This window comes from Etheostoma cragini, chromosome 2 (assembly GCF_013103735.1).
Source record: "Etheostoma cragini isolate CJK2018 chromosome 2, CSU_Ecrag_1.0, whole genome shotgun sequence".
Classification (NCBI taxonomy): domain Eukaryota; kingdom Metazoa; phylum Chordata; class Actinopteri; order Perciformes; family Percidae; genus Etheostoma; species Etheostoma cragini.
Window position 1 is genome coordinate 24619029 of NC_048408.1, and position 26403 is coordinate 24645431.

The 26403-nt window shown below is 40.0% G+C and overlaps 1 protein-coding gene across 2 annotated transcripts in view; it reads left to right on the forward strand.

Moving 5' to 3' along the window:
- Positions 1 to 25616, forward strand: part of sdk1a (sidekick cell adhesion molecule 1a) — a 223655-nt gene extending 198039 nt beyond the window's left edge. For both annotated transcript variants that reach the window (XM_034885383.1, XM_034885391.1), the window contains 17 exons: positions 801 to 995; positions 6283 to 6484; positions 10658 to 10761; positions 10899 to 10969; positions 11742 to 11880; positions 12359 to 12415; positions 12910 to 13011; positions 14124 to 14239; positions 17904 to 18090; positions 18194 to 18331; positions 18423 to 18584; positions 19537 to 19662; positions 20174 to 20338; positions 20893 to 21030; positions 22436 to 22556; positions 22714 to 22843; positions 23677 to 25616. In XM_034885383.1, the coding sequence (XP_034741274.1) occupies positions 801 to 995; positions 6283 to 6484; positions 10658 to 10761; positions 10899 to 10969; positions 11742 to 11880; positions 12359 to 12415; positions 12910 to 13011; positions 14124 to 14239; positions 17904 to 18090; positions 18194 to 18331; positions 18423 to 18584; positions 19537 to 19662; positions 20174 to 20338; positions 20893 to 21030; positions 22436 to 22556; positions 22714 to 22843; positions 23677 to 23985 (2462 nt within the window). In that variant the 3' untranslated portion in view covers positions 23986 to 25616. The remainder of the gene's footprint in view (positions 1 to 800; positions 996 to 6282; positions 6485 to 10657; positions 10762 to 10898; positions 10970 to 11741; positions 11881 to 12358; positions 12416 to 12909; positions 13012 to 14123; positions 14240 to 17903; positions 18091 to 18193; positions 18332 to 18422; positions 18585 to 19536; positions 19663 to 20173; positions 20339 to 20892; positions 21031 to 22435; positions 22557 to 22713; positions 22844 to 23676) is intronic.
- The last annotated feature ends 787 nt before the right edge of the window (positions 25617 to 26403 follow it).

The window sequence follows — 26403 nt, forward strand, 5'->3', positions numbered from 1 at the left end:
TCATGTATCTGATAGCAGCGACATCCTAATGCTATTCAGTACACAACATAATGCTGTGCCCTGACCCAATTGGCAGGAGGATTTGTTATCTAGCCATTATCCAATAATCCTCCACACACTGCGTTCACATTAATATACAATCAGACTATCTGATGAGATTATCACCCGCACAACTAGATTAGGCCCCTCTGAGCAGATTACCATCCTGACAGTCTTACTGTGTAAACCAATCTCACACAAACACGCTTGTGTGTTTGTGTCTGTGGATGTTTGTATTTGGTGTACAATACAATTTTCATATTGAGAGCCTTTGTGAGTGGCCAGTGGCCTGTGGAAAGCTTGGTCGGGGATCAGTGGTTTGAGTGTATGTGTGTATGTGTTGAAGGGTGTTAGTGTTATTACATGGCCTGCTGCACATGAGACAGAGAAACAGACACAAGCCGCATACACTGTGGGTCACACCGAGGGAACAGATGAGAGGTTGTATGTTTTTATATGTGTGTGTGCGTGCTGACTTTCAAAGACAGATTTATGACTTTCTGTATGTTTTCAATACAAAAAACTGTGTTTGTTTTTATTAGTTTTTTGTGGAAATTGGGCTGTGATTAGTGCCATTGTGTGGTTACAGTATGTTTTCAGGCTTTTTTTCCTACCTCACATTGGTCTTTGATTCTTGTTCTCTGTGATGTAACGTAGGCCACACAAACACACACACAAAGAAACACATTCCCACACTAGACTTCCATACAGATTTCAACTGTCTTCCTCCTCTGTCTGTCTTTTCATTTTTCCCTCAATAGGCTACCAGATCTCCTACCGCTTGGACAGCAGGGACCCTCAGCGATGGACCACAGTGGAGGTGGGCTCCAATGCTCGACAGTTCACCGTCACAGGACTTTCCCCTGAGCACGCGTACGTGTTCCGACTCACTGCTCGCACTGCCGTGGGCTGGGGCACAGAACAGGAAGCCCTGGTTGTTACCACTGAACGCAGAGGTAAAAGACACACACATAAACTTAAGCTTTACATAGAGTGAGAGAAACAGCATGGGGGGAAGCCCAATCTAAATTTCCTACAATGTGGGACAATAAAGTGAATCTTAAATATTGGATACAGGTCCCTACCCTCAATCAAATCACCTGTATTAACCACAGCTTCCAGACATTTGGTTCATTATATTTAAAGGCCTTGAAAAACTATTTTGGACCTACCAGCTTACTATGAGGAATGTAGTTCTTTGTGAACACACAATTTTGATTAATTCACATGACAGATTTTGTTTCTAAGTTGGTATGGTTCAGTTGGAAAAAGGTGATCAGACATCCTTCCATGCATCACTCACAATGTAGCAATATCTGGGTCAAAATCTGATACTAGTGTGGAATTGTTTGGCAACACTATCTATCAAATTAGATCAAACCACATCCACACAGTCCTAAAGAAGAAAATTAAGATTTTGTTTTTGATTAAAAAATACTACCTGGGGATGTTTTTTAACTTAAACTTTTATCGTTGCTTATTAAGTCATAACTATTTCATTTTGTAGAGAAATGCTTAAAACCCCAACAACATTTTTACATGCTGCAACCGGTATAAATGACTAAAGGTCTAAATGAAACAGAGTCATCATTAATTTTATTTTTCCAGCTATGCAGATTCAAAATGTCAGCTGTGAAAAAGGGCTACATGGATAAACAGTATGTGGTTGATGGGTCACTAATGGGATAGTTTGGGTACAATTCATTTAAATATCTGTGTCTCACTGTTCTCTATTTATACTGAAAGACTGCTACAGTGTGACCAATTATAAAACAGTATTGAATCGCACCCTAAAGGAACCAGTATAACAAGTGTGTTCATTTTGCTATAAAAGTAAGTTTAACACATTGCTGGATAATTCAACAAGAATAAGTAAGTATCGTGTATCTCGTGTGGCATTTGCGCCAAAGTAATGTAATAAAAAGTAATGAAATTCACTTTCAATTAGAATGATGCATAAGGAAATAAAAAGTGTTAAATAAACCAGATTAGTCTTGAAATTCTGTAAATGAGCCCCTTTAAAACAAGAGAGACTTGATTAATGGTATTAATTTGAACTGTGCTTTTCAAAATGTTTGCCATTAAGAAGGTCTATAGCAGGACAAAAACTACACATATTTTGCGGTTATTTTTGTCCTCCCTTTTTTCACATTAACCAAATGGTCAAAGATGATATTTTGTCATTTCCCACAGTAATGTCAGTGCAAGAAAAGTCTTGAAAGGTTGGCTGAAGTTTTAGCATTTTAAAATGTTACAATCTCACTTGATGGTGAGTTTAAGGAGTTGTGCGAAGGCCCCACAGAGATAAAATTAGAGGAAAAAAGGCAAGCAAGGACATCAGGCGTGGAGCTCAAACCGATTATCAGTGCTTCAACAAACAGTTTGTGGTTGAAGATGCAGAATCCCTTGTTACTAGACACTTAATGTTAGCAGAAGATTAAAAAGAAATATATGACCTTTTCTGTGCGTGGGACCTTTACATACAGAACAAGAAGACATGACATTTAGAAACACTGGTGGAGTGAGAGCTGCTTGGCAGTAAATGTAGATATTGAAATCACCTTAATGACAGTCAAGAGTTCCAAAACCTGCCTTAGGCTCTGTGCTACAATAGTCAATTAAAAAAAGAGGCCGCCTTTCCAGGTTTGATATATTATCATTAAAAGTCATAGATTATTAGATCAAAGAAAACTGTGGCTTTCACTCTGTTAATACTTGTTAAGTAAAACCACAAGGATCAAAGCCTTTCACACATAACTGTCTTGCACAGGCTGCTTTCTCATAGCACCATACTCTGTTGTGGGCGGGTCAAAAATGTTCAGTTAGTAGGTGAGAACGAGAATGAGACTGACATTGTGTTAAAATGGCAGTAGTTGGTGCTTTGGTAGTTTCCCAAGCTCTTTCCAAAACAAGATCTGAGAGCCATAAATCTTAGATTCTAAACCAAAGAAATGACTAATGATCAATAGTTCCCTCTGCACTCTAATCTACTTAATTTTGTCTTTTAGGGCAGCAAAAAATGTTGCTAATTTCTCTTTAACATTTCATCTAAATTGAAGTCGTTGCTGGCCTCATCGTAGGTTATACTGAAATTAACAGGAAACACAATCTGAGTATGACACCCCATGCCTATGGCGAGATGGAGGCTAAGTAGAGACAGTAACTCTCCTAAGATAGTTTAGTCTCTAAAAACCTGTAACAGAAGAAAAGTATCCTCCTACAAACAGTCAGTGGCTAGAAAGGAAAAACTGATTTTTACATCGACTTGACTTTTAGATAGGTAAAGTTGTGCGTTAGCTGTGCAGTTATATTTTCCTTCAATTTAGAAACAAATAAAGATTCAGAGGTCGGCACACTTTTATCTAATCTTGTCTAGACTCTCTCTCGTCCTGCTTCAATCAACTGCTTTCATGTCTCCATCTCCATCTCTCCATTGGTTACACTGTACACAAATATTAGAAAGGAGGATTTAACTGGTCATAACAATAATCAAAATCTACTAGACTAGTATTTCAGAGGCTGATCTGCTATGCATTAGGGCTACTGGTGTGTGTTTACATATGGACAAGGTATGCATGCATTCTGTGAGCAGGGTAAAATAACCAGTCAACATGGAGGAAAGGTTTAAGTGCCAGGTGGTGTTAAAGTTTGACAAAGAACAATTCCACCAAAATTATATATCACTTTAAAAATGAAGTTACAGAGGCTTTGTCGTCTCAGTAGGCAAACGCATGAGTAACTTTGGTCTCAGCCTTTGATATATGTCATCCCTGAGCTCTCTCTCCAATTTACTCTGTCAGCCGGCACCATGTATGTCTAATAAAGCATCAGAGTGCTACAAAGTCCCAATATTAACATGTGACGGTGGAGGGAATTTTTATGAAACCTGGAATCTTGATGTCAGATATTCTATTCGGAGCTTTCAGCTTGTGTAGTGCATTTTAATTGGATCAGACATTGTAACATCTGCAGCATCATTATCAGGGTTTCTTTAGAATATAATTCAGTGGTTCCCTTTTCCACTTCAGTAGCATAATGGCCCATTTTCACTGTGAGGAAGACAGAAAAGCTTAATAGAGATTTCTTTCTGATGATGCAGAAGAGACCAACTTAATCTCCAGAAAAGAAAATTGGCGCTTTGTGTGTGTGTGTGTGTGTGTGTGTGCGTGAAACTGTGTGCACGTGGATGAATAAAAACAACAAGAGAGATTTATCTTTGCTGATGTCTGTCTTCAAGAGGGTGATAATGATAAGGTAATGGACAACATACTGTACGATAGCATATTTAGCAGAATTTATTCCGCTACAACCATATCTTTTTTCTCCTCCAGTACCAACACCTCCCTTCTTTCTTCTACACTAAATTCTATTCTGCCACACTCCTCTCACTTGCAAAGCAGTAAACAGTCATGTAAGGGCAGCACTTGTTCTGACAATTATGAGTTTATTATCAGAACATGATCTTAACTCTGGAATGGAACAAGAGAACAGACAGGGAGACACAGATGTTATCAGGGAAACAAAAGAGGGAGAGAATAGTCAAGTCTTGAAGGGAATGAAGAATTGGGGAAGAGGGGAGTCAAACAGATTTTACCTAAATTACTTGTGATAAGGGTGACTGAAGGAAGGCGAGCCTGTGTGTCTGTGTGTGTGTGTGTGTGCGTGTGCTTGTGCGTGTGTGTGTGTGTGTGTGTGAGAGAGAGAGAGAGAAACACTGTGCTTATGCATATGTTTGAGAACACAAGTGCAGATTAATTAAACTTCAGAGAGAATCGATAATGCTTTAATTTTCAGACTTAATCGATAATCTGATGCCCCTGAAATTAAACAGTTATGCCCCCCAACCGTGTGTGTGTGTGTGTGTGTGTGTTTGTGTGTGTGTGCGTGCGTGTGCGTGTGTGGGTGTGGGTGGGTGGGTGTCTGTGTGCGCGCATGTGTACACACATCGACTAATCTTACAGCTTTTGCCAACACAGATACCAAATCCCAGAGTCATCTTTTATCTTCTAATTAAATAAAGAAGACAAAGACAAATACAAACACACACACCAGCAATCTGTTGAGAAATTGTTTCTTTGATGCTGCAGTGCGTAGATGTCTTGTTTCATTCAAACATATGTATGCATTGCAACAGTCACACTAATGCATGTGTGATGTAACTGTAGGCTGCCCTGTGTTACAAGGTATTTGCAACGTATGGTCCATGATAGTCTCAATTTGTACAAGTGTCAATTTCAACATTTATAGCTACAGATAGCAGGTAAAGTGAAGGAAAACTTGAATTGATAAGTGGAGAAACATATTGAATGCAGATATTTCTGTACAGGGCACTCAGCACATTTACATGCATTTAAATAACCTGGTTACAGCTGATTTCTTGCTATATATATGAGATTTCCCCAGCTAGATTTCTACTTTAGAGAACTAATTGAGTGGCCATGTATATGCTTAGTGGTATCTGTAATAGGCTTCTTACATATAGGCATATGAATGTGTATGACTTACACGTATCACCGAATATCTGTGAAGCAGAGCAGACAAAAGGACAGATTATCACAGGTAGCAATGTATCCTTTATTCAATATAATTGTATTAAAAGTCTGACTAAAATTTGTAAACTAACTTACAACAACAGTTTTGTCTAGAAGTCGAAATATGTTTCTAGCTCTAAATATCTGACAATTTAAAAAACACATTTATGCTGTTAAGAGAAGCAGTTCTGTCTCAAGCTTGTCTTCTCACTGCAGTGTTGGTCCCCAAACACACACACACACACACACACACACACACATACACACACACATTTGTAACACATTTGCAATGGAGATAAGTGTGTGTTAGATATTTTGGAATTTTTTTAATTAATTTTTTGCCTCCAGCACCTTGTTGATTTATGGTAATGTGCAGTTCTCTGTCCTATAACATGAGACCCCACTATATGTCTAAAACTCTTTACAGAAATACACAAAAGAGAAACACATCATTGTACGTACTGTTTGTTGTTACACAGTCACACAATGTTAAACTACTGAATGACATGATCTATGAATGAATAAACGTCTATAATGTATCAACCAGAGTGTTTTTTGTTGTTGTTTTTTACCAAATTGCTCAAGACAGTTTCATTTGTTGCTCTCTCCAGCTTCCACTTTAACTTCCATTCCTATCCCTTTTTCCATCTTCACTCTTTCTTCCCCTTTCATCTCTGCCATGCCTAATTCCCCATCTTCACCTTATCCACAGAGCGTCCCCAGGCACCCAGGAAGTTGGCTGTTCCTCAGGATGGGGTTGAATCTCGCCATCTCCGCCTCCATTGGGTAACGGGTGGCACAGGGTCCTCCCCGCTGAGGTACTTCACTCTGCAGGTCAAAGAGCTGCCCAGTGGGGACTGGAACACACACACCGCTGACATCCCGCACAACGTGACTACCTGGACTGTTGACAGGTACACATTTGGACCTATGTACAGTCGCATACACACACATATCTGCATGTGAGTCGACAGTGTAGTAATTGTCTAATCATAGCTTAGCAGTACTGGCTAACTAGCTTACTACCTACTGTAATAACCCATGAAGGCTTTCATACTTTAGGTTACAGGTTACATCATAAAAGCTCCATTCACCAAAGCACATTCTCTGTGTAGCATTTCCCCACTTTGTGGAAGCCGGATTAGGATGCTATCATATGTCTGTCCTGCTCTTTTTGGGATTTGGGGAAGTTTACTTGGGCTGCCCCCTCTTAGTTGTTAAGTCGACTCATTGGTGCTTTTGGTCTTAGTCGAGTAAGATTTCTTTAATTGATTAGTCATTTTTAATGCTTTTTCATGCTGATTGATTTATTTCCAAGATACCTTTAAACACATATCTGGTAAACACAAGATTTATAGTGGTGCTTATTTTTTTTATTTTTTTTTAAATATAGTTTTTATTGGTGAAATTGTTGATACAAGTTAAAAGTTTGTACAATTGTTTTTCCCCGCTCACATTTTCCCACCGTGTAAACTGCATATGTGCCATGCATGAACAGAAAGCTTGCCAGGCATAGCAACAGTATCTAAGGTGGTGCAGGGGTTACCTAATAATCAAGTAGGCCATCTTAAGCATCCTTGAAAAAAACAGGAATGATAATTCAACATCACTGTTTTTTTGCTTTCTTACAGAGTCCGCACATGGGAATTTTCTACAGTATGACATGCTAGTCATTAAAAATCGTGTAATGTTTATGCATCCTTCGGGAGAAGAAGAGTGGACATAGAAAAGGGGGATGCTGTAAATTCTCAAAGCAAACAAAAGAGAATAAGAACACAGAAGGAAATGTTTTATTTATTTAGCAAATGAAGTACCAAAAAGGTTTGTGAAGCAAAAAAAAAAAACGAAGACCAGGGATAGCAGAGTAATCATAATCCCAGCAGAAACTAAAGGATCTCAGTCACCTAATCACACAGCCGCAGCAGGAAATGCTCTTTGTCTTTTTCTCTTCATACGTTTTTCCCACTTTGCTTCCATGCTTTCAGGTTTGTGTGATCAGTTTCTTCATAGTTTCTCTCTACAACCATTTTTCTTTTCTTCTATTTCTGTCATCCCTCTTGTTGTCACCACCTCCTACCCTCTCTTCCTCCCTCAATCCATCCATCAACAGCTAATGCTTTTAAAAACCATAAAGCATGCTTTTTTTTAACATAATTCACATGCACTCATCAGTGTCTCTCTTTTCCATCACTCTTTCTTTATCCCTCCATCCTCTTCTCCCTGTTGAGACTGTCATTATGGCAGCAGGTAATGATGGTCAGGCACGAAAGCCTGATGGCAGAACCATGACGAGTCTTTACTTTTGTATCGTTCGTGTTGTGTTTGTGTATGTGTCTTTCGCTTCGTGGCCGTTTGTGTGTGCTTCTTGCGAGCTATGACAGAGCTATTTGAGATGCTCAAGAGTGTTCTCTCAGTGGGTCTGCATCAGCCTGTTTCAACCTGCCGCAGGGAGAGTCTGTCTGACATGATGGTGGTGCTGCTGTTGTTGTTTTGATGCCATTTTCGAGCTCATTCAATCACTGAATGCTCTCAATACAGCGCTGGATGGAGGAATTAGCTTACATCTCCAAACACTCATACTTGTTATCCATCCTTAATTGTTGTTTACCACCGAGACATCTTTGGAACCAGAACATTGAAGTCCCCAGGCTGATGCACACATAGACACACACGTACAGTATACACACATTTTCAAACACTGTCCTTACCATCGTCCCAGTGCTGTTGATACCTCCCCCTCTTTTAACTTGGTGTCTTTGATGTCCTTTTCCTACGATACCCACCACCCCAAAGAGCCTTTTCTTGTCCCTTTTGGGCCCAGCTCATTATTATACATGAGGACACTTAAGCAGTTCTCAAGTTCTTGTTACAAATGATTACATTGCTCCTGTTAGCTCTTGTTAATAATTAGGTTAGACCAATATGAATTGGGGAAAGCGACTGTTTTGCCACCGACTGTCCTTTTTAAATTTCCAATGGTGTGCAGGAGAGGGTACATTAAACTATTAGCATGCTATAACACACTACGTATTTGTCCCTTACAATGGTTGCCTGTTCATTCAAGCTGATTGTAAGTGGCTCTTGAGTAAAGTGTGTTTTCAAAATGACTGATGTAAATTGTTATTCTGTGCTTATTATTGCATTCACCTTGCACAGAGGAGAAATGCAGATGCAATGTTGTGGTAGTATGACAGTAGGAATACTTTGGCAGGGGAAATAATTAGGAAAGGTGTAAGATGATTATTATTCAAGACCATGTCTGCTCTTCAAAGGCCAGTGAAAGAGCAAAAATATGTCTGTGAGAGGGTGGTTGGTGGAGAATATGGTTTTGGAGGAAGGTATTCCCTGAGTTTTAAAGATACCCACTTGAGTCTTTGACCACTTGTGGTGCAATAGAGCAATGTTTTGATGTTTTTGATGTGAAGGGAATTGTATTGTTTGCGTCTTGCTTTAATGTGTTTTAAAGTTTTACAGATTCATTTACACAATGCTCCTTAGTGGGAAACCTTAAGTGGAAATAAACATCTGTGTTTTCAATAAAACTTTCACCAAAGTACTTCAAACCCTTGGCATTTTCTGTGATTAGTCGACTATTTGACAATTTGATCATAGGACCCTCACTTCCAAACTCACACTTGCTGTTAGCAGGAATGAGGGTGCTGAATATCGTGTTATACATGGAATTGCTAAGTTTCTCCCAATAATTCATGACAAATACCATGTAGCATTAGCAGAAAGCTGAACCTTTTTTAATTTATAAATGATTCTCAGAAATTAGCAGGAGGGAGCTTAAAAATCGCTGTTTGTGTCTTGCAGCTTCCTTATTTGTTGACTGTCCCTTTACTTCCCTGTCCTTTCCCTTCTGTCTGTGGATTGCTACAGTACATTGAGGGGAAATGGAATGAGGGATGAAAGTTTTATTTACAACCACGAGAAGCAAGCAGGCTAAGAAACCAAACTTATTGACGAGTTCTGTCTATCGGTCAGTCCAATCCGTTTCAGTTTGGACAGCACCCCACCGACATACGCACCTCCTACCCGCAACAAACAATGTGCATTGTTCTGGAACATAAGCTTAGCAATAGTCACATCATTCTGCACAATAATTGTGTTGTTTTTGCACCTCACGGGGCCGGCCTGTTTAAGCTGTTTCGTCTGTGTGGAAAAAATGGAAGCCAATGTTTCATATAAGATTATGGATCAATTAGCAAAAAACAAATAGGAAAGATTTGACCAATCAGATTCCACTGTGTAACTTCTTAGTAAGGGACACCCCAGTTGTAATTAAATTCTTATAAATGACCTGCTATATGAACTAACCATGACCGTCCCTGTTTTCCTCAGTATGCAGACATCTCACCTTAACTACATTACTAATAAAATGAAACCTTATTTGTCTAGCACCTGTCATAGTTTAGTGTAATTCAAAGGTCACTACAGGTAACTGATGAGCTAATAACACAGTCCAAGTATAAACTGTGAAACAATAAAACATGGGCGCAACGCCAAGAGAAGGCCTTGAGGTGCAATGGCAGATCTTTCAAGTAAAAAAGAAAAATATGAGACTTGACTTGGTGAGTCAGTGAATTGGTGCATTCACTGCATTGTTTGATAATTCATTATGAGCATTGAGAAAGGTTTTCACTGTGATGCTTGTAAGACGCAGCTGAGAAGCTTTCACACCAAGACATGTTGCCTGCAGCTCGCCATATCAAAAAGTTATGCACAAAGACTTTGGTAGTGGTAAGTCTCTGCAACTAATGCACTGGTTTTATTGGCTGAATTACAGATGCAGTCCATGCATCAATTGGTTTAGTAAATCAAATCAGATTGAGGATCATGGAGCAAGATGCACAGCAGCCTTTCAGTTTAAATGAACAAATTCATCAACATAGGCCTGAATTCTATCCAAAATGTTTTAAATTTAATGAATCTTTCCTGAGGCGACTGAAAGACAAGAAAAGATATCTATAGGAAAGCAAGAGTTGTAAGGCTGAAATCAGTAGCTTGCAAATGAATGCAATATTTAGTAGCTTTTTTCGTCAATTTTTACCTATTTGTATCTTTGTGTGTTTTTTTGTCTACAGGCTGAAGCCCTTTACGTCATACAAATTTCGGATGCTGGCCACCAACGATGTTGGGGACAGTGTCCTTAGCAAAGAGACAGAGGCAGTTACAACTCTGCAGGATGGTGAGATACTGGGAACACTGGGGAGCAAAATCAAGGAACTATGTGGATTTAAAAACATACTAGGGATGGACTTAAGCCATCGGTCTGCCTATATGTCTTTTTCTTCCTCATTGTCTTTCTCTGTGTTTTCTTTCCAGTGCCTAACGAGCCTCCAGTGATCATCGCAGTGAAACCAACAACCACTACCTCAGTCCTGGTGCAGTGGAAGGTATTTGCAGACTCTCTAATATAACAGTGATCCCTGAGATTCACATTCAGTATATACACACAGGCCTACACAACAAAACTTTGAGTGCAGGTTATTACAGCTATTTGTAGAATGAGACTCTTGCAGACTAACCGTATGCAGTAGTTGTGCTGCATGTGTGTGGATGCAATTATCATTATTTATTGAACCAGGAAAGGTCAGAGGGCAGCACAGACAGATTGGTGGGATGTCAAGAGGGAGAGACGGACAGACGGAGTTACAGACTTTCCTGGCCTGGGTAGAGAAATGTTCAAACTCTTACTAGCAGGAGAGACGTTAGAGGGCAAGAGAAGCAAACATGAGCAATGTCCAACAACAAAGGAAAAAAGAGGGATGGCTTTAGAGCAGCTGTGACATGTGGAAAGATAGTAAATACAGCCTGGCTACTTCACTGCTTGTCACTCTTCCTCTTCTGTCTGGAAGTGTCTTCTCTCACTACTTCTAGCCTAATGTCAAAGCTGAAGGAGGCAATGAAAAACAAAGTCCCCAGCAATTTCCTCATCCTTTACAAGAGTGCCAAACCCACTGAAGCATCACTTTTACAGCCAGACCAATCCACCAACCCTTTAAAGTGGACTCTGCTGATAAAAGTCCGATAAAAGGCTCTGCCAGCCCGCCAGTTTCCTGTCAGTCACCTAACTACACCAAGAAAGTGAAAATGAGCACAGTGCAAAATTGTTTAATTTCTAGAAGTAATACTACTTTTTGTGTGTCTGTACGCGCTTGTTTGCAGCGTCCAGATGACAACAGTATCAACGGGGTGTTGACCGGATATCGGCTGTATTATAGAGAGCTCCCAGCAAATACCTCCACTTTTGCTAAAGCAGAAGTCCAGGCAACCAAAAACAACACCACAAGTGCCCTCATTACAAGTGAGTAGTGCTGATGTTAACTGTTCACTAAGCCCCACTCCCACTGAGTAACTGTTGCTATGCCTGTCAGACTTTTTGGTACGCAAATATGCAGTTTACAGTGATGACAGTGTTTTTTTTAGCACTTGGTCCTTGATTGCAGGCAGGGGCAGGGAGACAAATGCACGGCTCTCATTTCTAGTTGAAATGGAGATTTGGCAATAGCTAGCTAGCTAAATAAGCTAACGTTTGCTCAATGAGTTGGTTAAAACACATTTTCCAGATGACTCATTTTATAACGAGAACACTGTAAATATGCGTAGGACATGAAAATAAAAATAAAAACAGAATTGTTCTTGTATTTGATTTCCTCTTAAACACTGTCATTTTATTGCATTGCATTAAAATTGCACATTATACAATTTATTATTTTGGACTAATCCTGAACTTCAAACATTTGTTGACGTCTGCCTTGTTCTTTCTCTCACTCTTCACAAAGCCAAGAGCACCTTCAAGACAGTCAGCAGTGCCTCGCTAACAGAGTTTGAGTTGACACGTAAGTAGTTTAGGAATAACCTGGGAAGTAAAGCTCCTGGGATCTTTATGTTTAAAGCTTTAGTTCGTAATTTTTTGATAGTATTGAACGTTTGTTACATTCAAGCCACTGTGAAATGAGTTGCTACAAAGCTAACTAAGACTATCGGCTCCACACAACTCTCTCTGTATATCTTAGTGTGGCTATGTTCACTAGACTGTGGCATCCGGTGACTTTCTCACGTAGAAGCTCGAATGAGGATAATTACCTAGGGCTAGATCACGGAGGGCTGTATCATGCAGACGCGCAGACAGTGTTGTTGTCATTACTTAGAATTCCTCATGGGGGCGACAGAAACTACACACTATAGCTTTGAGTTTAACTATAATTTTATTTAACTTGATAAGTAACTAGCTTTTAGAATGAGAAGAACAAGTGGCAACTAAAACTACTAACATATTTGCTTTGCATACATGTTGTAAATGTAAATGTACTTTTTTTTCATTTCTTTGTAGAATTAAAGAAGTTTAAACGCTACCAGATTGTTATGACAAGCTACAATATCATCGGAGAGAGCCCACCCTCCACCCCAGCCGAGGTGTCTGTTGGAGAGGCAGGTATGTGAAAACAGAAGGGAAATGTTTGACTGGTCACAATTTCAATGTGTGGTCCACACATTTTATAACAATAAGTTTATGCATGAAAGCATATTCTGGGCCTTGGAAATAGTAGTTTAACAGACCAATCCTATCTCAAGGTCCACTTACTGTACTTGCTTTTGCTCAGTAGTTGTCATGATTTCATCCGTATCATGCTTTTGAGGATAGGATATGTGTGAAACCTCTGGAAGTAGCTATCAAGAGGACCTTGAGTTGTTTTGTGAAATTATTATTTTTGTCTCTTTTCTGTCTGCTTTCTATCACTCTCGTCCTGTCCGTCGCCCTCGCGCTCTTCTCTTTCTTGCTTTGTCCTGTACACGCCTCTTGTCCTGTTCTTATTGGCCCTTGAGTGGCCTTGCTTTATGTGTGTGATGGTGTGTGTAAGTGTGTGCGCGCATACATCTGGACACATCTGAATGTCATCAAGAGCAGCACAAAGTCATTGTAAGTCAGTACTTACCCCCAACCTCTGTTTAACTTTCACCGCAGAGGAAAACCATAGATCCATTACAAAACAGGAGTGCAAATATATTACTCTCTCTCTCACACACACTCACACAAACACACACACACATACACACACACACACACACACACACACACACACACACACACAACAAAGCATGCAAACACACAAACAAGAGTGGGTTTATACACATTTGCACGTTAGGACAGTAACAACCACATGTTTTTGCAATTTCCCTCACAATCTCACGCCCCCTCCATCAGATCAACGCTGCATTCTATTCAAGGGGTGTGTGTAGTGTGTGCGTGGTGTGTGCGTGTAGGCCATACATATCGCATGCAGATAAGCAAGAGGTGAGGATAAGCGAACAAGAGGCAGAAAAAGACTGGATGTGGATGATGAAATGGGGTGATATGGCCTCTCTAGCCTTAGGTGCAAACTGCTGAGTGTTCATGCATATTGGTGGTACAGTGGAGTAACAAGGTCCTGCCTTAGGTTTATTCTAATTGGAAGGGAAGAACATCTTTTCCCTACTTTCCACTCTAACACCCAGCTGCAGACCTACACACAGTAAGTGTCTAACAAAACATCTTGCCTCCCGCAGCTCCATCGGTGGCCCCTCAGTCTATCAGAGTGTCAGCTGTGTCTTCCTCCATTCTGGAAGTGACTTGGGACACCCCCCCCCTCGAGACCCAAAATGGTCTCATCCAAGGATACAAGGTGACCCACACAAACACGCATACACACAAAGATTTCCATGTGGCAGACACACACAAGACAGTAAAAGCCCCAAACACACACAAAACAGTACTTATAGTATAAGTGTTCCTGTGATAGTAAAACACACCACACTGTTTCTTTCTGCATTTAAAGTGTCTCTCCTCTTGTCTTGGAGGGAGTTTTGCTCTGCTGCACCTTCAAGTGTCCTATAGAGAAAGAGAGAGAATTAAGTTAGAGGAATAATCTGAATATCCTTTAATGGTTTCAGTATCACTTCTCTGCCTGTCTCCATGCCCACCCTCTCCTAGTACTTCAAACACAAGGTTATCTGTCCTGCTTTAGACACATTGATTTCTGCAGGAGCAGAATGGAGAAAGAAAGAAGGGAATGTAATATTTGCAGGGTGAAGGAATGAGATGAGCTAGTGATCCCTGTAGAATCCTGATTAGAGGTGAGGGTCGAGTGAATACGTTTAAACTACAAGAGACGAATGGACAGGAGATGGGGAGTTTGAGGCAGAGGGGGTTAACGAGATTAAGACGAGAGAAATGGAGCAAAGAAAGAATGTTTAATGAATAAAGACCAGACCTCTGTTACAGTAACATGCCTATTCTTTTAGGTAAGCAGCACAGATGGTAGGTAAGACTGAAGAAAAACTACATTGCAAGCGCTTGTTTAATGCACTAAGCATGATGGGTAACAGGTAGTGTGGCTCAAGGAATGTACATTGCTGGGATAAAGCCAGACATCACATCCCATGTCCTTCCCCTATGCTATCTGGGCTTAACGCCTCCCAGGACACTAATTTGTTTAAACATTTTAAAAAACCTTTATAGGCGTGGCAATACAAGACTAGTTAACAGGTAATACCAAACTATGCTAGTGGAATTTCTGCCACATTATTGTTATCAAATATGTATGCAGATATGTACAAATGAGTCATTGATAATTTGATTGAAGCCCAAAACTGATTTTCCTTGTAGTATCAACTTTTACGATTTTCTTTTCTTTATACTTTCTAATAGCAGTGCTACAGACACAAACAAAAACATGAAAATGATGAAGTTTTTCCTCTATTGCAAGCACACATATAGCTGCTGTTTTTAATCGAGCCCTAAGATCCAATATCAAATCTTTAACTAAAGAGATATTTGGAAAATCCATTTAAGGTCCTGAATCTAATCTAACACTATCATAACCGTGTTCATGACAGCTTCAAATTGTTTTTTTGGACTAATCCTGATGGTCTCACACTCTTAACAAATACTAAAATAGTCCCCCTACACCCTCTAACAGTAGAGTAGATTACAAAATCACCTGGACTTACTAAACCATTAGAATAAATGAATGTCACCTAAATGGAAAAAACCCTTTCATGCAGAAGGTAATACATTTGAATGTTAAATTGAGTATTTGGATGAGTTTTTCTGTATCTCATTATTGTAAGAGCCTGTGTGAAGGACATCAATGGTATAATGCTGCCCTCAAGTGCTACTCATAAGCTGCTACTTCTACATTTGGAAGGTGTAAATATAGCTTACTGTGCTTTGTATAGCCTTCTTTTCAAAATAATAACAAAATGGAGCCCTTTAAAAAGTGGCTCTTGGCTGTTGTTTTAGTTTATAATCTGCACAGAGACGGTTCATGTTGAAGACAAAAGAAACAATTGAATATATGTAGTAGCTAAGATTTATACCAAAAAAATAACATTGATTTACTTGAATTTCCAACTTAAATCAAGTTTGGCTTCAATTATATATATACATATATATATATATATATATATATATATATATATATATATATATATATATATATATATATATATATATATATATATATATATATATATATATATATATATATATATATATATATATCTGAATACTAAAACCATTTTTAAGAGATCCCTTCTTAATGTTAGGTGTCATTAAAGGTCTTGGCATATGTACCTTCTTGTTACACACTGAAACCATATTTATTATACACGCCTAATCATATGTCACCCATGTGAATTGTGTACGTCTGCTGCCATGTACTGTGGTCGAACACGTTCAGATCAAAAACTAAATCTGCTTTGACACATAGCATTTTGCTGCAAATTTGCACTTAAAGCTAAACAGCTAAACCATTATGAGAATAAGTACTGTTATAGCTGCTGTGGCTATTTTCTCACCCTAAAGGCTCTTGTATATCCAACAGACTTTTTTCAGATTCATCTGTAATGCATGAGCCTCCACCACCTCTGTAACCTTGCTGTTAGTGTCTGTCTGATATGGTTGTATGTGTGGGGAAAGTCAAGGCAGTTCCCGTGTCAAACCGAGCCTTTTTTTTAACAGGGGTCTAAGCTGTTGTGTGTGACATTCATAAATGAAAATGTTTCGACAACATTCAGCTGAGATTAAACAACATGCAGTGGTTGGTAAAAGCACACCTTCAAAGCAAGGTAGCTGCTCTAAAGAATATCACAGCGGATATGCACCTGCCGAGTGCCGTTATGAGCTGGAGGCAAGCTGTTTTAATGCATCAAACTGATTTTGTTGCAGTATATGCATTTATATAGGCTGTTTACTGGCAGTAAGATTCTAGTATATTGCTTATCATTTTTGCACTCATTATACACAACCTGTTTCATTAAAAGTATGTAGCCTAGACTACAATGTAAAGGTGACCCATTCGAGATTTCTAGAGTCCTTTGTTTTTTCAAAGTCAATTAAGTAACACATTTCTCAAATCACCACAGTTGATATTAAACTTAACCAAGAGTGATGAAATGGTCTATTGGAGTTGCCAAAAAGTAACAATATTCTTCAATGTTAACAAACACAGAGTCTGAACCTTAAACCTACTTCATCATAGCTTCTATTATGTTTTATTAAAAAAAGCAATTTTTGGCATCATTAAATTGTGACATTCACACGGTACAAGGTCTCAATATTGAGCTCATCATGCTGGGTGCAATAATCGGTTGACCTTTGTTCTATTTAAACACACAGGGATAGACCCAAGTTGCCCGTGTGTCTTCATTACTGGCCGATGTCATGAAAGTTAATGTTCACGTTCATGGTTATTGGTTCCACATGAGCATGGGCAGTGACACATGGACTACATTCTACATTTGTTGTTCTATGATTGTAGAGTTGGTGTTGTGAGGTTTACAAATACTGTGCACTGTATACACTAAATTTAGGTTTAATTACTTGGTTGACAGATTATGGGTGATGTTTTATGTACTTCCTTATAAGTAGGAAGCAAGACAAAAATCAGAGCTTTCAGAAAAATCAAAGTTTTCCACTCAAAATTAGGACTTGGAGGTTGATGTTATTGACGCTAATTAGAAGTTGATGTTTGCTTGAACTAGAAAAGGGTATTATATGAACATTTACACCAGAACAATGTTATCTTTCTGCAATAAGAAATTACACCTACTTCACCCTTCCGTTAAACTGCCAATGCCAAAACAAATCTCTCCATAACCAACTTCTCCTCCTTGTAAAACAGAGCATGAGCACTTGTATATTGTATGGATTGATCAGGAGACCTCAGGACGAATGGGCAGAAAGTATATATAAAGTTGGCAGAAATGAAGTGAGGGAGAGGAGGAGTGGAGTTTTTTTGGAGAAAAACACAGCCAGTGTTATTCAGTGTTTTTCCTGTGTTGCAGATCCACTACTGGGAGAGGGACAAGCAAAACAAGAGTGAGAAGGTCAAAGTGATTTTTGTCCCGGACACCCGTGTGCACCTGACCAACCTGACCAGCTACACACCTTACCTGGTGACTCTGACTGCCTTCAACACGGCAGGAGACGGCCCTCCCAGTGACCCCCGCGGATCCCGCACCTTGCAGTCTGGTAGGGAGTGCTGACAGTTCGGTTCCCTAAAACCTAATTACCAAGCACTGTAAGTTTTTTTGAATTCCTTCATGAAATTTGTCTATCTCCATATGTCCCGCAGCTCCCAGCCAGCCCAGCTACCTGTCTTTCTCAGAGGTGACAGGAGGAAGTGTCAATGTGTCCTGGGGAGCTCCACTCACTCCTAACGGACAGCTGGAGGGGTACAGGATCATCTACCAGCCCACTGCTCCTATACAAGGTATGCACACACATGCTTTTTACACACACACACACAAATGCATGTTGAGGAGGACACTGACATTTCCTTTAAATTGTCTGTGTAAGAACAGGAGTGAGTAAAGTGGTGACCGTGGATGTGCGTGGCAGCTGGCAGAGATGGCTGAAAGTTCGAGACCTGGTCAAAGGAGCGATGTACACGTTCAGTGCTCAGGCTCTCACAGTCAGCTATGGACCATCCATACAAGCAAACATCAGTGCTCAGCCTGTGCAAGGTAGGCATGGCTGGAACTCAGTGTGTGTACTGTACAGTATGCATTTATGTGTGTTGTTGTCCTAACTTTTTTAATTGACTTGTGGAGACAAACATTTGTCCATACTGTCCCACAATAGGAGGTCAACTAGGGCTGCAACTAACGATTTTTCTCATTAGGGATTATGCTTTTTTTCTTTTCTTTTTTTTTTTAAATTTAAAAAAAAATTGTTTTAAAAAAGATGTCTTGCCTTGTCTGACCAACAGTACAAACCCCCCCCCCCAAAAAAAACTCAAAGATATTTAGTTTGCAATGACAGAAACCCCACAATAAGAAGTTTAAACTATCAAATATTTTTGCAATTTTTTGCTTTGAAAAAATGACTCAAACAATAAATTGATACGTCTATTATCAAAATAGTTGCTGATGAAATTTCTTAAATGAATTAACCGTTCTAGCTCCAGACTCAACTCCCATTTATTTTCATTTATTTAATTATGAAGACAGCACACATTCATTAACATTTGTGTAAATGCGCCATTGTTAGCCAGCTGGCTAACTTTCAACTGTAGTCCTTTGTCCAGAATGTTATGAGAACCATCAATAGACTTGGTCAGTTGTTCCTATTTAGGCACATAAAGAGTTGAGACTTGGTTTAGGTTAAATGCAGTAAGGTAAGTCTTTTGTGCTTGTGTGGAAAAACATTGAAAATATGTCCTCAGATGCATGGGATCCATGTCTTATTTATGTTACTTTAGTTTTTGTGCTGACAGAACTGCATTGTACAGCCATGTATATACTGTGGTATACTGTTTAGAGCTTTTTAATTGATTATGTAAAGTTATTTTATATGTTTTTATTTTCATTTACATCAATAACCTGACAAGCTAACGAACCAAAAAAACAGTGATGGTACAAGGTTTGAATATGTTTTAAGTGTGCGTAATGTGTGTGTCCCTCTCTGACACTACAGGCTCCCCTGGGTCACCCATGGAAATGTCCATCACCAAGACGTCGTCTGCGCTCACTATCCACTGGACAGAGGGAGAAATCGGAGCAGCACCTATCACTGGATACGTGATTGAGGCTCGTCCATCAGGTAAACTCAAACACCACATGGAACTTCTCATGCTGTGCACCAATATTTTTCTTTGGTTAAGAGGGAGGTTAAGCATTAGACTAAACCTCACTGAGCACAGCCTTCTCCAGATTCATTTAGTCCTGCTGTGCAAATCAAGTTAGCAGCAATTTTCTAATAAAGATTAGCAGAGGTATAAAATACAGAAAGAAATTGTCAGTGGCAAGCTGTTTGAACACTCTGCAGGAGAGATTAAAGACTCACATTATTCTACCACTGGTAATAACAGTAATAGCCCTTTTATTATTAGTAATAACAGTGATCATCACCCCATGATCATCGTCATTTTGAAGCTAATTTGACAATTTATAATTCCATGTAATCACATTATTATATTTGAAAGGGAATAATACTCAAATTGGGCACGCTACCTCTTTCTCTTGGTTTGTCTGCCCGTCCATCAAACCCCTTTCTCTCTCTCTCTCTCTCTCTCTCTCTCTCTCTCTCTCTCTCTCTCTGTGTCTTTTTGCAGATGAAGGAGTGTGGGATTCCTTCATCAGACTCCTCCCTCTCAGCAGCAGATCGGTTTCAGTGCCGCTGGAGCGACTTAGGTCAGGGATCAGCTATGAGTTTAGAGTCATCGCTGTTAATCGCTATGGTTACGGACAGCCGAGCACACCTACTGCTGCTCTTGCTGGTAAACACACATACAAACACATTCTTTCTCACAGCCACACGCACACACACACACACAGGCTAATGAATGTATCCAGGGTGAACTGACTTGTCTAATTGGGGTTTGACTGAATTTCGGTCAGTTAGGAACATTGTAGTAGGAAGTTACTGTGATTGTGCCTTTGTGCCTGCTGTCACCTAGAGGCAGAGCCGTGTAACTACAACTGTGCTTAATGTGCAAAGAGACGAGCCTGTTGCACCATAATTAATGTGAAGTCTGCAAACCAGACATTTATTCAGCTTCATCTCTCTGACCTAATAAACTGATCAGAGGAAGGAGACACTATCTATTCTTTTAAGTGTTTCTTCATCAAATTGTTTGAGATTGAGATATCAGCAGAATGAGGAAGAGGAAGTCCTCTAAAAATATAATTTACAGACTTTGAAGATTGTTCTCTGGTCCCACAGGACAAACTATAGTATGGCTTTGAAGTAAACCAGAAGAAAAGTTGCTCCCTCCCTCATATGTGTTCTTCCTTCTCTCCCTGTGCTGTTTGTCCCTCTCCCGGTCTGCAGCGCTGTCAGAGCGTCCGTTCTACGAGGAGTGGTGGTTCCTGCTGGTCATGGCTCTGGTGGGACTCATCCTCATTCTGGTCCTGGTCTTCACACTGCTACTGCATGGGCACAGCAGCAAGTACAAGGCCTGTGGCACAGGTCTGTGGCTCCACTGGTTATGCTCTAATGTGATAGATGCATTCTTCTCTCCTCAGTCACACTCCCATTGTTCAACTCAGCATCAACAGGCTCACCATTAACCACCACATACCCCTCCACTGATTTATTACAAAGTACTCCACTTTTTGTGATTCTGAAAAGCTGAGACAGTTTACTTGTAATGTATTAAAGAGCAAACTTGCCTCTAGCAGTCTTGTTTCTACAGGACCACTGCAACCAGTAAGGGCATTATGAAAGAGGAAAACAACGTCAGCCTTTAGGGCACACAGCACACTGAAGCAACTCAGGAAATGTTATCATCCTGTAGCCCCGCTGGGATTTCTGTAGGCTTTAAATAGCTTTAGATTCATGCCAAAAATTTGATTTTTAAGTCACATAGGATTTTAGTAATAATTGAGATAATGCTAGCCAATTTAAACATTTACAAGTATAACATATATAAAACTGGGCTGGGAAGATGCCATTTACCTGGGAAGCTACTGCTTAAAGGCTTCAGGTATTTTTGTCTAAAGCACTTTTAACATCAGATTCACTGCCCTATTAAGAGATCCCTCTGGTACGGCTGTGCAATTTCTCAAATTTTAACTGCGATTATGATTTTGGCTCAACAAAAACTAAATCCTCTGCAAAATTATAGTAAATAAATCAACTAAAGATTTACATGTTAAAAACAATGTTATTACTGTTGATTTAACATGATGGAGCAGCCATACCCACAAGACAAAAGGCTAAGTTACCGCCCAGTTGTTGGTACTCACATCGAGACTGCTCTATCATAATGTGGCCCAGTTACTCCTCTAAAGCTTTGGTTCTTCATGTTAAAAGCTTTTCTTCCTGTTTTCATGTGAGTTTCTTCTCTAGGGTTTTCTATGGTGTTCTCAGTTGTGGGCACAGCAGTACTTACTTTTACAGTCACTTTGTGTGGTTGCCTGTTATTGGGTGCATGCCCAACATCTGTAATAAAACTTTAGCCCAGACAAGCACAGGATACATCAGAACAGCTCTTAATCTGCTTTGCCACAGAAACCTTGTCACAACCAAGATAAATCATCTGTGTGTTCCAAACATCATATAGAATTCTCCCAATTTAAAACGTGACTAGTTTCCTGTATTGTTCTATTTGTTATGGTTATTGGTAGATAAATTACAAAGGTATTCTGTGTGTTTATTGCCTGAGTGACAAATTATGCATCCTAGTGTGATTTGCTTCTTTTTCTCCGGCCTGAAAGTTAGCTGAATACACAACAGATAAAACAAGAGACTGCACATAAACTCAGAGTACAGAGGAACCATTTCACAAAACATTCTCAGCTGCTGCCCCATATGAGTGACTTTGAATATTTATCTGAACCTATTCCATCTGATTCCCTTTATTTTCCTCCAGGGAAGCACATGTCCACAGCAGAGGAGTCCGTAACATTAGACAACGGAGGTTTCACTGCTCTGGAGCTCAACAGCAGAACGCTCAACACAAAGAACTCCTTTCTGAAAAAGAATGGGACTAGGTGTGCAATCACTCACACACACACACACACACACACACATGCGCACACACACAAACACCTTCCTGGATTTGTTCAAATGTATATGTGATTTTTGGATCTTATGTATTGTTAATGTATGTATGTGTGTGTGTGTGTGTGTGTGTGTGTGTGTGTCCAGGTCTCCTCCCAGGCCCAGTCCAGGTGGTCTTCACTACTCTGATGAGGACATCTGTAACAACTATAACGGAGCAGTCCTCACTGAGAGCACCACACTCACTGAGAAACCCACCGAGGTCTCTGAGTCAGAGGTATCTTTCTCCAACTGTCTCTCTCAAATTCAAAGGAATGGGAAACAGGAAAGAAACCTGTGTTACCGGGCATTCCTGGTAGTTATTAATGATAATGCCCATTCACATATACAACAATTAACACTGCAGCAGCATCAAAGGGTCTCCATTTTTTTCTACCCTGTTTTTATCTTTTCTTTTCATTGTCACTGTTGAAGATTTTTTTTTAAGTTTTCTAAAGTTAAAGCACATTTCATTTAATAAAGACTATAGAATGTCTACACTGTTGTGCTTTTACAGGCAGCAGAGAATTTGAACCGAGGATGTTGCAGTCCTAACCCTCTAGGCGGCCCCTGATATGTTTGATTTTGAATAAATAATGTATCTCAAAAGAGAAATAAAAACCAAGTATGAGCTAGGAATATGTTTGATAGATAGTTCTTTGAACTGTACACGTGTTGTCAGATGGAGTGGAAGAAAAGAAAAGGCAGAAGTGACAAAATAAAGAGGAGCTACACTAGTTGGAGATCACTGAGCTGTCTCCAACCTTCTGCCTCTGCCGATTCAACATGCTGAATTGGCCAAAGGGCCGCTGATACTGGCTTAGAAGGGCCTTCGAAGAAGTATACCATGTCATGTCAGTGTCTTTGGTTCAATTCCAACCTTTCCCCATGTTTCCTGTCTGGGTCTACTGTCAAATAAATGCCAAAAAATAATCTAAAAATTACAGGCAATGGTCTGCCACAGATGTTCAAATGCCTAAGACGCAACTCTAGAATTCCTTCCTCCTTTGAGCTTCTCTCTCTGATAAAGACCAAAATCAAACTGCTGTGTGTCTTTGTGTTTGTATGTAGTTAACAGACAGCGACTACGAGGACGAGCAGCCCAAGCACTCCTTCGTCAACCACTACATGAGCGATCCCACCTACTATAACTCCTGGAAGCGGCAGCCTAAAAGCCTTAAACCGATCAGCAGTCCTTTTGGCTACGAAGAGTGTGCCACTGCCGAAACGGAGCCCTACTACCAGACCGTGGTTACCCAGCACAGCACAGGTGGCGCATACACACCCACAGGGCAGCCTGCGCACACACACGTCAACCCCAACACCAATCCGCCTCCGGGGTCACGCACCCCTGTGACGGGATTCTCCTCATTTGTTTGACTATAAAGACAAAATCTGCACAAAATGATACACGCACATGTACACAAAATGAAGAAGGGGGCCCAGTATGTGTTTGGATTAAAAGAGACAGAGCCGGCGACTTCAGAGGAGAGGGAAGGATGAGATGAGGAGACGTGGGACAGACTGGTGACCAAACAGCTCTTTCATGCCCCAAAGAACTAAACCTACACTTCTCACTCGACTTCTCATCTTGTTCACAAAGCTCCTCACTGTGTCGACAAGTGTGTGTGTGTGTGTGTGTGTGTGTGTGTGTGTGTGTGTGTGTGTGTGTGTGTTGCCCTCCTACTCTATTGCGCCCCCCTGTGTCACGGTGCTTGAACACAGTTACTGTCCTTGTTTCCACACACACACACAGTTACACCGGCATATACCACCAGATAGTCATGCCTATTCCAGAGACTCTCCCGACGAGAGCTAAGAGCGAATACTACGAGTTTGCTTGTGTAAATGTCGATGAGAGGATTCGACTTCAAACTGATGGAACGTGGAGTTTCTGCACAACGCTTCTTCTGTTTCCTGTATTTACACATGTGCACAAATACACACGCATGCACTCCCTGATGAGCCATTTTAGGATCTCCCACTGGGGGAGAGGAACTTCAAGGTTGAGGAGGATCATTAAAAGAGGGCATAGAAGGGAGCAGCTTTTGTTGACGGACTGGTTCATGTACACAAACACAAAGCTGTCAGCTTTAAAATACCACCACACAGAGGAAAAGAAGAAAAAAATAACAATCAATAATCACAGTTTTTGAACTTGATAATGGACGGAGAGCGAGCGTGGGCGGGGAGGTACTTCAGAAGTTAAGGCATTCTCAGTGAGAGTGTTGTGTGGTTTCTGAGAGCGATATGTGATGTTTGGGGTTTAAGTCGGACAATATGAAAACCATGTTTTTTACCGTCTACTGCCTGTTGTCAGCGCTCCTTATACCACAGCCTCGCAAGCCATAATGCTTGCACTCAGCCAAAACCCACACATTTCATCTCTCTTCTGTTGAAGTTTAATTTTTTACAAGTTTGAATGTGTGTTTGAGTGTGACACGTGTGCATACAAGCATTCGTGTTTAAATGGCTCTATGCACAGCTTAGAAGCCTGTTCATCCGTCTGTTGTTCACTGCTAAGCGAAGCGTGCCATTGTATGTATGTTTGTGTTTTTAAGATGGATTTTGTACAGAGAAACCCTTTTTACGTGTGTGCTGTTGTATGTAGTTCGACCATGTTTGTGTAATTCAAAGCAAATAGTGAAACAGCGATGAAGCGGTTCCTCAGCCACACTGACCGATCAGAGGAAAAAGAAGGGAGATCAAAAAATAAGTTGCAGTGAATGAGCGTGGAACAAGATTACAGGATACTTTAGAAATCATTGTTGTTCAAACTGAGCGTGATTGAACTTTGAATCAAAAGGCCCCACTATCTGTACCCTGACCTCAACTCCAGCAGCCAAGCTGACACACATGTACTTTGTAGTGCAACAAAAACCATCTGTAAGTTTTTGTTCATGAATAATTTAAAGATTTCTCCTCCTTCCCAGCAAGCCAGCAGCCTCCCTCACTCTGTCATGCTTGTTTTGAGTCCCATTACAGTGTGTAAATAAATGGTCATTGTTTAACAGTGTGTCTTTGTGGTCTGTTTTAGTACTGAGACAGGGAACATTTCTCTTTGGATGATCGTCTACATTAGACCAACTGAATTAAAGATGTGCTTTAACATTTTACAACTGCCTCAGTGACCCTGAACTGAACTTCCTCACTGAACTCCTTTAACTAGGATTGTTTTTGTCTTTTTATAAAGTAGTAAAGGGAGGAAAACACAAGATCTTTATCAGTTGTCTATTAATTATTGTCCATCAGGGTTTCAATGTTCTGTTCAGCATTTGATAGCTTTCTCTGAATAAAGTTCTGCATTCAAGGATATTCAAGATAGCTGAATTGTTAAACAATTATGTAAGAGGGCATTCAGCAGAGGCAAAGTGCACTCACTGCAATTGTGGTGTAACTACAACTACAACTAGCAAACTGCCATAGGTTATCAAGTAAAGGGTGGGTTCCCATGTAAACTATTTAGAATTAAGGGTATTTTGTTATAAACAAGAGGATAATCTCATCAAAAACCTGTCAAATCACTGCTGGAGACTGTAATAGAGCTTTAAGCAGTTCACATTCGTTTAGCTTGAATGCTGAATACATGATTTAAAACAGATTATACTATATACTAAAATGTTGTTTTTTATAATTTCAGATACAGTCCTTTTCTCTTTCATCACAAAATCCAGGTAAATACTCTATTTGGGGCTTTGGCTTGGTTCTCTAATTACTGACATGCTAATCAGCTGAGCAGTTATTGACGGTAATGGAATTTACCCATGCAGTTGTAAACAAAGGGAATGTAATGTGATT